At 43.6% G+C, this 14,241-nt stretch overlaps 1 protein-coding gene across 2 annotated transcripts in view; it reads right to left on the reverse strand.

Annotated features, from left to right (window-relative positions):
- Positions 1 to 10,269: 10,269 nt before the first annotated feature.
- CGA (glycoprotein hormones, alpha polypeptide) overlaps positions 10,270 to 14,241 on the reverse strand; it is a 69,704-nt gene continuing 65,732 nt past the window's right edge. For both annotated transcript variants that reach the window (XM_043438922.1, XM_043438923.1), the window contains exons 2-4: positions 12,484 to 12,590; positions 11,225 to 11,409; positions 10,270 to 10,616 (exon numbers count right to left, since the gene is read on the reverse strand). In XM_043438922.1, the coding sequence (XP_043294857.1) occupies positions 10,539 to 10,616; positions 11,225 to 11,409; positions 12,484 to 12,590 (370 nt within the window). In that variant the 3' untranslated portion in view covers positions 10,270 to 10,538. The remainder of the gene's footprint in view (positions 10,617 to 11,224; positions 11,410 to 12,483; positions 12,591 to 14,241) is intronic.

Here is a 14,241-nt window from a genome sequence, read left to right on the forward strand (position 1 = left end):
GGAGGGGGGATCGGGATGGGGAATACGTGTAAATCTATTGCTGGTTCGTGTCAATGTATGACAAAACCCACTGAAAAAATAAATAAATAAATAAATTTTTTTAAAAAATGGCTACATAAAATTCATCAAGACTTTTTAACGATTCTCTTCAAATTATTGATAGTCATGCGTGTGTGCTAAGTCGCTTCAGTCGTGTCCACTCTTAATGACCCTGTGAACCGTAGCCCACCAGACTTCTCTATCTGTGAGATTTCCCAGGCAAAAATACTGGAATGGATTGCCATGCCTTCCTCCAGGGGATCTTCCCAACCCCGGGGTCAAAACCACACCTCTTATGCCTCCTGCGTTGTGGCAGGCGGGTTCTTTACCACTAGCACCACCTAGCAGGCCCTTGATAGTCACTACCTGCAAAAGAACTTTGGGCATGGAGGTAAGCAAAAATTCTTAAAACCATTATTTTACAACCATTCAAAACATTATAATAGTTTAAAATATATATAAGGAATCTAAGGGATTTTCCTTTTCTCTCATTGACAAATGACATATTGAAATCTGTATATTAATATGAATGAATTTGAGCTTTACTTTAGCTTATCAAATAGTTTAAATATGAAGCTATAATTTGTTGAGTGCTATACATTAGTGAATATAATGTTCATCTGTGCAAAGTCAGTTTTCATTCCAATTCCAAAGAAAGACAATGCCAAAGACTGCCCAAACTACCACACAATTGCACTCATTTCACACGCTAGCAAGGTAATGCTCAAAATCCTTCAAGCTAGGCTGCAACAGTGCATGAACCAAGAAATTCCAGATGTACAAGCTGGATTTAGAAAAGGCAGAGGAACCAGAGATCAAATTGCCAACATCAGTTGGATCATAGAAAAAGCAGGGGAATTCCAGAAAAGTATCTACTTCGGTTTCATTAACTACACTAAAGCCTTTGACTCTGTGGATCACAACAAATTGTGGGAAATTCTTCAAGAGATGGGAATACCACACCATCTGACCTGCCTCCTGTACACAGGTCAGGAAACAACAGTTAGAATCAGGAACGTAATAATGGACTGGTTCCAAATTGGAAAAGGAGTACATCAAGGCTGTATATTGTCACCCTGCTTATTTAACTTATATGCAGAGTACATCATGCGAAATGCTGGGCTGGATGAAGTACAAGCTGGAATGAATATTGCCGGGAGAAATATCAATAATCTCAGATATGCAGATGACACCACCCTTATGGCAGAAAGCGAAGAGGAACTAAAGAGCCTCTTGATGAAAGTGAAAGAGGAGAGTGAAAAAGCTGGCTTAAAGCTCAACATTCAAAAAACTAAGATCATGGCATCTGGTTCATCACTTCATGGAAAATATTTGGGGAAACAATGGAAACGCTGACAGACTTTATTTTCTTGGGCTCCAAAATCAAGTGGATGATGACTGCAGCCATGAAATAAAATATGCTTGCTCCTTGGAAGAAAAGCTATGACATACCTAGACAACATATTAAAAGGCAGAGACATCACTTTGCCAACAAAGGTCTGTATAGTCAAAGCTATGGTTTTCCCAGCCATCATGTACAGACGCAAGAGCTGAACCATAAAGAAGGCTGAGCACCATAGAACTGATGCTTTTGAACTGCGGTGCTGGAGAAGACTCTTGAGAGTCCCCTGGACGGCAGGTCAAACAAGTCCATCCTAGAGGAAGTCAATCCTGAATATTCACTGGGAGGTCTGACACTGAAGCTGAAGCTCCAATATTTGGCCAGCTGATGCAAAGAGCCAACTCATTAGAAAAGACGCTGATGCTGGGAAAGACTGAGGGCAGGAGAAGGGGGCGACAGAGGATGAGACAGTTGGATGGCATCACCGACTCAATGGACATGAGTTGGAGCAAGCTCCAGGAGATGGTGAAGGACAGGGAAGCGTGGCGTGCTGCAGGGCATGGGGTCACAGAGAGTTGGACATGACTGAGCAACTGAACCGCGGCAACTGCATCATCAACCCAAGTGTCCGCCAGTGATCCACATGCCCTTCCCACTCCCTCTGTTTTGTCCAAGCCGGGGTGCATTTCTGTGTCTAGCCCAGATTTCCTGTCTTCCTCAGGAGCCGTCTTGGGCAAACTGCTCCTTCTACTCTGCCTCTCTGTTGCCCTCCATTTCCTAGTCCAACCGCTAATGCTGGTCTTTTCTAATTATCTCCAACATGAATGGCAACTGAGAAAAAGGTGTGTAGAAGGAAACTTTCACATCCTGAAATTCTTCTTACTGTCAATTTAGCTGAAAATCAATTACCATTCACAGGCAATTTACAGCTGAATATGTGACTATATTTCAAACACACTTCTGATCAAGAGCATCTGGATAAAATTGATACATTTTTTGTGTTTCACAGTTTACTTTCCTCCATTTTTAAAACATTCCATTAATGAAAATGGCTTTAAAACGACAGACTCTCTCCTTTGAAAACACTTTTAGAAACTTTTGATCACATGCCAAGTTTTTGGCCGCTTCTTCAGAGGGTTCTACCTGACCCCCATTTTCCTCACTCTCTCCCCAAAACCTCAGCTTTCAAGTCCTTCAGACGAGTAAGCCCTGGGAGTCAAGTTCAGAAGGAAAATACTTTTCTGAACATGTATTTTCTGGGGGGCAAAAAAGGAATTTATTAAAAACATGCAGCAGTTCTTTCCTTTTTACGTCTCCTGTTTTGAAGTTGCATGCAGTAATTCACTTCTCTCTTAGATTCAAGGAAACCCAGACCTGGCTTCAGTTCTTCATGAAAACAGCAGTGTTTAATATTTACAACTCCATGTGCTAGGTAGTTTTGAAGAGGAGAATATGGAAATCCTACTTGGCTTTCAGAACAGAGAAATTTCTTTCTGTTTCTCCTAATTAAGTTCAAATAGAAAGTTCCTGAAGGAGGTATTGAGTGAGTCAAGAGGAAAGAAAGGTGAAGCTGAAGTTCACACTTCGAGATAGAACATCAATGGACAAGTCACAATTATAATTCAAACTTCAATTGTTTTTAGTATGATGGCTTCTTACCCTGGGCAAACCTCCAAGAGAGTTGTCAGATTCAGCATCCATGGAGAAATGAGCCCTTTGTTGGTAAAGCAAAAATTTCACCCTTTGAGAAAACAATGGAATTTAAAAGAAGCTACCCAAATTTAGAGATGGGGAAACCCAGAATTCCATGCATCCCCAGTCCTTGTGCAGCTGAAGCTTTTTGTGCCTCAATTTACCTAATTGTCAGGTGGAGATGGTGCCACCTGCCTCGACTTTTGGTACATGAAGGGCTGAGTGAGTCTCACTGAGGTATCATCTCAGGGCTTTCTGAGAAAGTAAAGGTGCCATACTAATGGCGGGCAGTTTGGTGTTGATTAACTTTTCATCAAATAAGCAGACCTCTCTAGGCTTCTTGGGGTTTCCCTGGTGGATCAAACAGTAAAGAGTCCACCTGTAATGTGGGAGACCTGGGTTCGATCCCTGGGTTGGGAAGAGCCCCTGGAGGAGTGCATGGCAACCCACTCCAGTGTTCTTGCCTGGAGAATCCCCATGGGCAGAGGAGCCTGGCGGAGTGCAGTCCCTGGGGTTGCGAAGATTTGGACACGACTGGGTGAGTAAGCACAGCACGGCCTCTTGAGGTCTGTGTTCCTAACCACGCTCTTCATGCCCCTTTCACGGTCATTTACACGTGGATTCTGTAGTTTTACCTTCCTGATGGACCAGATTATGTTCAGTTCTTCTAGTTTCCCCGGAGATGAGAAGAGCAAAAGAAAACAATTTGGGGCACTATTTTCTCCAGAAGTTTCTCAGCAGTAGAAGGATAATGAAGATATCAGCATTTGGAATTGTAGATGTCAACTGAGATTCTTGCCAATGTAAGACAATTATCTCTACAAAATGCGACAAGTAGGATGATGAGATTGTGGGCAAAGCTGCCATGTAAGGTTGCACGGTGTATGCACTGCAGAGGCGCCTAGCTAGGGGCTAAGGACTGCCTGACGTCCACTCTTCTATGCCATTCAAGCATGAGGTCATTTACTCAAGATGCTCTGCTTGGGTTTATAGCTGGAGTTACATACACCTCAGTGTTCACAGAAGCACTGCTTACGGTAACCAAGACACAGAAACGAACTAAATGCCCTTTGACGGATGAATGGATGAAGAAGATATGGTATATATACACAATGGAAATTACTCAGCCGTAAAAAGACAATGAAATAATGCCATTGGCAGCAGCATAGATGGACCTAGAGATTAGCATGCTAAGTGAAGTCAGACGAAGACAAATATCATACAGTATCACTTAAATGCGAAATCTTTATAAGTGATACAAATCAACTTCTTTACAAAAAAGAAACAGTCTCATAGACATAGAAAGCAAATGTACAGTTACCAAAGGGGAAAGGGGCTAGGGGATACATTAGGAGTTTGGCATTAACATATACACACTGCTGCTGCTGCTAAGTCGCTTCAGTCGTGTCCGACTCTGTGCGACCCCATAGACAGCAGCCCACCAGGCTCCCCCGTCCCTGGGATTCTCCAGGCAAGAACACTGCAGTGGGTTGCCATTTCCTTCTCCAATGCAAGAAAGTGCAAAGGGAAAGTGAAGCCGCTCAGTCATGTCCGACTCTTAGCGACCCCATGGACTGCAGCCCACCAGGCTCCTCCGTCCATGGGATTTTCCAGGCAAGAGTGCTGGAGTGGGGTTGCCATTGCCTTCTCCAATTTACACATTGCTCTATATAAAATAAATAAGCAACAAGGACCCACTGTGTACCACAGGGAACTAAACTCAGTACTCTGTAATAACATATGAGGGAAAAGGTTCTGAAGAATATATATTTTATTTATATATGTACAACACTGAATCACTTTGCTATACACCTGAAAATAACACATGATCAATCAACTATATTTCAATTTTTAAAAAATGCTCTGCCTGCCCAGAGAGGCACTTTCTTCATTCACGCACAGGCTTTCTGTAGACTAGAGGTCTTGACTGTAGGCAGTTGTTTAGATTCTGGTGGTGGCTGGAGGACGCAGTGGGAGCACGTAGACTTACGGCTTTTTCTTTCTTCTTTAACCCAGTTCAGCCGCGTCTGAGGCCACAGACTCCTCCACCGGTGCTTCTCACGTCTCCTGCCCCCCTCTTACACATCTTTTAAACAGTTTTCGGCTGCACAGGGTCCTCGGTGCCGCGTGCAGGCTCTCTCCAGTCGCGGTGAGCAGGGCCTGCGCTCCGTTTCAGAGCCCGGGCTGCTCGTCACAGCGGCTCCTCTTGCTGCAAAGCGCAGGCTCGGGGAGCGCGGGCTTCCACAGCTGCGGCTCGTGGGATTTTCCCGGACCAGGGATTGAACCGGCCTTGGCAGCAGACTCTTTCCCACTGCACCGCCACGGAAGTCCCTCTTGCGTGTTTTTCCTCACTCGACTTTTTCCATTCTCCTTGCTCTTCCCTTCCGTCTACCCCTTGCTGTCCCATCCCTATCCGCCCTTTGCCCTCACTCCCAGGAGGCGGACAGGAGCCATCTGGGTTTTCGGGCCTCGTCCTGAGCCCTAGTCCACAGTGAGCGCCTGTAATCACACAGGAGTTGCTGCCGCTGCGGCTGCTAAGTCGGGTCAGTCGTGTCCGACTCCATGCGACCCCATGGACGGCAGCCCCCCAGGCTCCCCCGGCCCTGGTTCTACTCACTGTCAGTTCTCCACACAGCTACAAAGTCGTAGACATCTTGCTTCTCTGTTTCCTCCTCTGACTGTCCTGCCCAACACCCCTCCCCTGGTAAACAGATCCAGGGCCCGCAGTGCAGACGGACCTGGTCCTGCTCCAGTCATCGCGTTCTTGGCGTTAACTGTCAGCTGTGGAGCCTCAGTCAGACGTGTTGTCGCTTAAGATGGGGGTGCCTGGGATCCCATGCTTAACCATGAGAAAAGAAACTCAAAACAGGAGAATTGGGGGCAACTCTCTGGCTGAGGTGAATCTTGGAGAGGTTGGCTTGAAAGAAGCACCCCTCAAACATGTGATCCTTCTTCCCTTCAGGTGACTTTTAGGCACTTTTCAGATGGGCTTGAAACAAGATTTCCAGTCTCCTTGCCTGCCTGTCGGCCTCCTCGTTACTTCTCCATCTGACACGATCAACTTTTCTCTAGAGGGCTCATACCACAGCTTTCTAATTGACTGTCCCCTGCTGGGAAAGATTGAAGGCAGGAGGAGAAGGGGACAACCGAGGACGAGATGGTTGGATGACACCACAGACTCAGTAGACATGATTTTGAGCAAGCTCCGGGAGATGGTGAACGACAAGGAAGCCTCCGTGCTGCAGTCCGTGGGATCTCAAAGAGCTGGAAACAACTGAGCGACTGAAAGCAACAAAGACGTCACAGCCCACTCTCTTAGCCAGGCTGGGCCACAATCTATCCTAGGTGGTCCAGCATCTTCCCCTCTTCATGCCCTCACACCTCCCGAGCAATCCTCCCCACCCCTGTGGTGTTGATACCCCTGACCACAGGCGATGCTCAAGGCTACTGCTGCTGGCTGGAGGGCTTTCCTAAGCTGTGTCTAGCGCTACTCATGGTCCTGTTAGACACGCTGACCCAGTACCCTTGGACAGCTCAACCCGGCCTGTCCCAGTCGGAACTGTCGTTTCTCCTCTCTGCTGCCACACAGACCTTTTTTATTTCCCAGTTTGGGGAACAGTCATCAGTGATCCAAGAAGTCAGGAGTCACGCCCACAATCACCTCTTCATTTTCTCCTAATTTCTCCCAATTCTGTCCCCACCTCTTACCCTCACCCGCCCTGCCAGCAGGCCACCACCACCTCTTGCCGAGACAGTTTGTTGAAGGCCCTGACTCACGATCCTGTGACCAGTCTCTCACTTTCTCAAATCACCCTTTACTTGCTGCCAGAATGAGTTTTCTAAAGTGCAAAGTGGGACCTATTATTCCTTTAATTAACTCAGTCGTGTCCGACTTTTTGCGACCCCATGAATCGCAGCACGCCAGGCCTCCCTGTCCATCACCAACTCCCGGAGTTTACTCAAACCCATGTCCATCGAGTTGGTGATGCCATCCAGCCATCTCATCCTCTGTTGTCCCCTTCTCCTCCTGCCCCCAATCCCTCCCAGCATCAGGGTCTTTTCCAACGAGTCAGCTGTTCGCATGAGGTGGCCAAAGTATTAGAGTTTCAGCTTCAGCATCAGTCCTTCCAATGAACACTCAGGACTGATCTCCTTTAGGATGAACTGGTTGGATCTCCTTGCAGTCCAAGGGACCCTCAAGAGTGTTCTCCAACACCACAGTTTAAAAGCATAAATTTTTCAGCGCTCAGCTTTCTTCACAGTCCAACTCTCACATCCATACATGACCACTGGAAAAACCATAGCCTTGACCAGATGGACCTTTGTTGGCAAAGTAATGTCTCTGCTTTTTAATGTGCTGTCTAGGTTGGCCATAACTTTCCTTTAATAGCACTTCTCAAACTCCTCCACTTAAGTACGCCTAATGCAAGAAGAGTGAACCAGCCCCCAGGAGGTTTGGGAAGGGTCACAAGAGCACAGGTCCACAAGTCCACAGGTGGGGCCTTCCAGAGTCCAGAAGGCCCCACCCACAATGTGAAGTTTCTTGTCAAGGCCCACTTTTTAAACTCATTTTGTCAATTTTGCATTCTACTCTATAACATCTCTGCTTTTGTTTTGAAATTAAAATAAGATGTCCCCAAATCTTCAAGCAAAATTGATCTATAGAAAGGCTCATGTTTAATCCTACGGCTGGCAGAACTTTGAAGCCCGCTAGTTTGAGAAGCATGGGTCCGAGCTGGAATGTCCATTTCTTTGCATGTTATTTGCATGACTCGCCTACAGGTGTCCATCTGTCTCTGCAGCTCCAGGCCTCCACCTGGCTCCGTAAAGTCCAGGCACTGAGCCGCTCCTCACTCTGACCAGCACACTGGCTCCCGTCTCAGGACGGTTCCCTGTGTCCTGGTTACGTATGCTGTTTCCTCAACCAGACCACACCCTTCCCCCCGTCCATCTGCTTATCCTCTAGATCCAACTCAAGTATCACCTTTCCTGTGAAGCTCTCCATGATGAACTCCACTGGAGACTGAGTTCACTATCCCTCACTGAATGCCCCCCAAATCCGTACGTTTTCCATAGCATCATCTCACTTGATCTTTACTTTTAATGCGCTTTTATTTGTAGAATAACTGCTTTACAGTACTGTGTTGCTTTCTGCCGTGCATCAGCATGAATCAGCCATGGGTGTATACACCCCCTCCCTCTTGAACCCGCCTCCCACCCCTCTAGGTGGTCGCAGAGCACCTGATTTGCATACTGTGCGCGCTTGCTGCAAGCTCAGAGCTTCAACTGTGTCTGATCTGTGACCCTATGTGACTATAGACCATGGCACACCAGTCTCCTCTGTCCACGGAATTCTCCAGGCAAGAATCCTGGAGTGAGTTGCCATGCCCTCCTCCAGGGGCTCCTTCCGACACAAAGATAGGACCCACATCTCTTAATGTCTCCTGGCAGCCAGGTTCTTTACCACTCGAGCCACTGGGAAGCCCAATTTGTGTCTCACTTGATCTTAATTCTTTGCTATGCCTCGGCTCCCTACCTGACTGTGGATTGTTTCAGGGCAGCGTCTGTATCTTACTGTAGTGCTCTCCAGGGCAGATTTGGCTGCCCTGAATGGCCATGGGGATGTTCAGTTCCTCTTTCATTACTCATTCCTTCTCATCTGTTCAATAGGATGACCCCCAGATGGACAGGAGCTCTCCAGTCAATGGTGGATCCCTAGCTTTCTTCTCCTGCTGTATCCTCCAAACAAGCTCTGAAGACCTGACGCGTGTAGATTCTCAGTGAATATCAGTTAAATGTTTGAATGAGCCCATGATCAGCACCATTGTTTCCTTAAGTTAAGCTGCATTTTGTTTTCTCGATCTTACCTTCCAGAGAATCCTGATATCTCTGAACTTCCAACGTCTAACCACAGGCCAGCACTTATTGGACATTAAATAAATGTATAATAAATAAGCAAATGAATAAGCTAATGTGTTTGCATTTCACTGTTTCTTTAAAAGTGCATGTGCTCATTTTAATTTTTCATCCTAACACCTGGTGTTTTTACCAACCTGTTAGAAATTGATTTTTCACTCGGAAATGGGATCTTGACAAACTGGTGATGAATGAATTTTTTTTGAAAGCCTCAGCTGTAACCAGTGTGATTTTTTTTTTTTTAAATTCTGGCTCCTTTAGGAATTGAACTTTTGGGTGGCTTTGATCTCTACCATAGCTAATATAATTTAGTGGGTAAAAACCATGGTCTATCTCTGTTTATGAGTATAAATGTGCAATAAATGTGGTTTTGAAGCCTGGCACTACTCCTAAGCATTTGGACAGAGCTAAGAACAAGTGCTTGGTTGGCCTCCAGGTCCCCAGTGAGCACCCAGCTAATTCTTTGTTCATAACTTGCTCATTCCCATCTGGATGTAAAATGGAATGGTAGAGGATGTTATCCTTACCCTAGCCACTGTTTGGTTATAACCTGGCTGCCAGGAACTACGGTCAGGCATAAGCCAGTGAAGCAACTTCAGACTAGAGACGATTTTGGCTTTACCAAATCTTAGAACAGTGTTCTTCCTTTTTTTTTTAATTGAAAATTTTCAGTAAAAAAGCTTGTGACCAAACATCCCCAATATCCACATATGTGTTTATTTATAAATTTTATACACCCAAGACCATATGTAAATAAATGAATGAACAAGTTAAGTAATGTGTGTGTGTTTCAGTGATTCTTTAAAGGTACATGCACACACTTTAATTTTTCACCCTGCCATCTGGTGTATTTACCAACCTCTTAGAAATTGGTTTTTCACTTTGAAATGGAATCTTGACAAATTGGTGATGAATGAAGTTTTTTTAAAGCCTTATCTGTTATCAGTTCTATTTTTTAATGTATCTGTACTTCTATAAAACTTCTATAAAACTCACACTACTACAAAACTCTATTTGCACATCTAAAGACAATGTGCAAATGAATAGAAATAGAAGTTATGTTTTCTTCCTTCACCCCAATGGATTGTCTCATGAGTAGCCCACTGTCTGAGGGGCTCACAGCTTGCTCTGGAAGGCTTGGTTAGAATAAGATTCTCCAGTATTAGGCCATTGACTACATGGGAACCCAGCTCACCCACCAGCTTACTCCCTTCCATTAATCCTATCAAAAGTAACTGGCTTGAGACTTTTCAGAAAAAATTAGAATTCAGCGACAGAGTGATGATTTAAAAGACTTTATTTCCAGTGGAACCAGCTTTTTATGGTCATGCTAAATGCCATATTTCATTCCAAATGAAAAGATCAAGGCTGCTGATTATATTGTAGGGTAAGGAGAAAAGCAATGAAGCTGCAGTACATTCTCAAAGCAGGTTAAAAGCGGTATGGCAAGGAAAAGGAGGGTTTTATCTCACAAAGCCGTAGACACTGGACAAATTAGCTTTCCTTTTGGGCAAATCAGCCATCACCAACACGGCCCATTGCAAACCCTCTAAGATTTGTGATAATAACAAGTACTGCAGTGGCAGTCCGTGTGGTTCTCCACTCTGACGTTTCCCATCACTGTGGCCTAAAGGGGAGGGAAAAAAGATAGATGATAGATAGATGCGGGCGGATAGACAGGCAGGCTAGCAAAATTGAAAACTGTTCGGTGAACTTGTCTCTGGCCAGCTGAACTGAGTAGATGATTGCTACGTGGGACTTCTGTGCTGGCCCAGTGCCTGGCAGGGGGCCCAGGTTCCCAGCCCTGTCAGAGAACTAGATCCCGCCGCCACAACTAAAGTTCCCACAGACTGAGTGCTGCAGCCAAGACCCTGTGCAGCCACACAAACAAATAAGTCCTTTAAAAAAGAGATGCTTGCTATATTTGCATAGTCTCCTTTTCAGCTGATATTTTCATTCTGAAAGTTTCAATGTGCACTGTGTAAGTATTCTATGTTCTCTCCCAACCTGCCCCTATCACTTCTGTCCACTTTCTTCATTCTGGATAGATCCAGCCTGTGTCCAGAAGGCTGCTGACTATCTTGATTCAAGTGGACAAGCTCAGCCCTTCGCTCTACAAATGCCCATTGAAGGACTGGTCATCAGCTACCTCCGGCGTGAAGCCCATGGATGTGCTGTGAGGACATTTCTCTGGTTGAACTGTTAGAAAGTTTCTGAGGCCCTTTAAGTCCTCACCTTGGTAAACGCTTTGGCCACACAGCATGTGGCTTCCGAGGTGATGTTCTTGGGGACCAACATTGTCTTCTTAGACCTCGCTGGAGTGGGGTATGCCCTGGAGAAGCAGCAGCCCATGCACTGATAGATTGGAGCGTCTGGCTTGGAGAAGTATTTGTTTTCCTTTAGCTTGCATTCAGGACAACCTAGCACCAAAAAACAAAAGTTTAAGAGAGAGAGAGAGAAAGAAAAAAAAGAGAAAGAAAGAAAAAGGCTAAGAGGGAAATAATCCAAAAAGAATTTTAAAAAACTATGAATTATTCCTTATTACAAGACAACAAATATTCTTTTCTTCTATTGGAAATTAAAATAAATAAATACTTTTTGGTTGTATGTTCACCTTCATACACAATATCTGTTTGTCCTGACTACAGTTATTTTCACAGGAAAATAATTTTGCAGCTGGGCATGGACATCTCAGTGGTAGAAGATTCTTTAGGAATGACTTCGCACTTCCAGTGCTGATAGAATGTCTGTAGGGAAGGCAAGACTAGACAGATGAAAACACCACGCTCATCCAAAAGAAGAGTTTTGCCCAGAGGCAAAATAGTTTGCACTTTAGAATCTACTATTTCTTTCTCCCATAGAAACTCCAAATATTGACAGAGGAACACTTGTCAGAATCAAGAAAGCTTGGTGAGTGGGACAGCCTGCTACTAGATCTGGCATCTGCACTTGGGAACAGAGGTTAAAATATTACCACTTGTCTGGAGAAAAACCATCACAAATAGTAGCTCATAGTTTCATAGCAGATGGGGTGGTATCAGCTACTATACGAGATTTTTCAGAAAATAGAGCAAAAAATTTACTGCATAAAGTGATTTTGTTTTCTAACTTGTTAACTGATATGAAAATTCATCTACAAAGGCAATGTTAAAAAAATCCCAAATCTTCTGGGAGAAATGCAAAAAAAAAAACCAACAAGCTAAACTGAATAAGGAGCAGTTTTTGCTTGCAAAACTCAGATAAAGAATAATCAGGAATCTATTTCAGATGGAAATGTGCAAGCTGCTATTTAAATGGACATGTAACATAACATTTTCACTGTACATTTTTGGAAACTCATTTAATGTTCACAATCTAAAAGTGCCTCGATACACACCCAATGGCAAAGATTTATCACATTTGAAAGGAGGTACAAATGTAATTAATGGAGTTACTGATGTGCGTCTAGAAATGTGTGCTTTCCTGTTACTGCAAACTCAAGTTTGGTCACACACCCTGCATCATAAACTCTCCATCAGGAAAGGAATGGAGAATCTGCAGAAACAGAGACAATACGGCCAGAATGACAGCTGCATATTTTCTGCAGTAATCCATGGCTCTTCTGCAAAACAGACATAGGAGAAAAAAGTTACTATAAAATTGACTTAACAGGCGTAACCACACCCAGTAGTTTTAACATTGCTGCAACTAAGTCATCAATGTCTTGACTCCTTGGCCTACAGCTCCCGATACACTTGAAAACCACATATAAAAAAGCAATTTCTCTTTAGGAAAGGGGTAGAAAATTGACTCTTCTCATTTCTTATATCAACCAGTATAACCAGGCATAATGATAACAAAAAGAAATTCTGTTTCCAAAATCTTAACATCCTGTTAGGAATCTTTAATTACCTTATTTATAAAATATGAAACTTCAATAGATAATATCTAAGGATATCTATAAGATGGATAGATGGATGAATAAATAGACAAGCTTAACTATGATTTATAAAATAAACAGTATCTGAGCCCATCCTTCCCAGTTCCACGTTGGAGAACAGAAGGAAATGACAATGCCTCTCTCGTTTTTTATTCACTGGGGGTAGGCTGAGTTGTAAAGTTAGTTATGAATTGCAAAGTAAATGCTAATCCAACAATGTGGCAAGAATAGACAGCAGGTAGATTAATCAAAGCTTTCCTAAATGCACTTCCTAACTTATTTATACCTGTAGCACAGCTTTACCTGAGCATTCTGAATGCATGAGATCATGTTAAGTAAGGTCAGCTGAATGATTAATCACATCCAGATATTAACTGCATTTAAGAATTGGGTTTTTTAAGAAATCTTCTGGAAATAGAACTGCCATATGACCCAGCAATCCCACTTCTGGGCATACACACCGAGGAAACCAGATCTGAAAGAGACACGTGCACCCCAATGTTCATCGCAGCACTGTTTATAATAGCCAGGACATGGAAGCAACCTAGATGCCCATCAGCAGATGAATGGATAAGGAAGCTGTGGTACATATACACCATGGAATATACTTCAGCCCAAAAAGAATTCATTTGAATCAGTCCTAATGAGATGGATGAAACTGGAGCCCATTATACAGAGTGAAGTAAGCCAGAAAGATAAAGACCAATACAGTATACTAACGCATATATATGGAATTTAGAAAGATGGTAATGATAACCCTATATGCAAAACAGAAAAAGAGACACAGAGATTACAGAACAGACTTTTGGACTCTGTGGGAGAAGGCGAGGTGGGATGTTCAAGAGAACAGCATTGAAACAATATCTATCAAGGGTGAAACAGATCACCAGCCCAGGTTGGATGCATGAGACAAGTGCTCGGGCCTGGTGCACTGGGAAGACCCAGAGGAATCGGGTGGAGAGGGAGGTGGGAGCGGGGAGCGGGATGGGGAATACATGTAAATCCATGGCTGATTCATGTCAATGTATGACAAAGCCACTACAATATTGTAAAGTAATTAGCCTCCAACTAAAAAAAATAAATGAAAAAATAAATAAAATTAAAATAGGAACAAATATAGAAAAGAATGTACATGTAGGTATAACTGAGTCACTTTGATATAGAGCAGGAGTTAATACAATATTGTAAATCAACTATGTTTCAATAAAATATTTAAAAATTAAAAAAAAAGAATTGGGTTTTATCTCTACATGTTTTAGAAAAATCTTGTGTAAGATAAAAGGGGCAGATTTTTATCCTTGTTTATTTAAAGAGTTTATGTTCAAACCATGAA

This window comes from Cervus canadensis, chromosome 20 (genome assembly GCF_019320065.1).
Source record: "Cervus canadensis isolate Bull #8, Minnesota chromosome 20, ASM1932006v1, whole genome shotgun sequence".
Taxonomy (NCBI): Eukaryota; Metazoa; Chordata; class Mammalia; order Artiodactyla; family Cervidae; genus Cervus; species Cervus canadensis.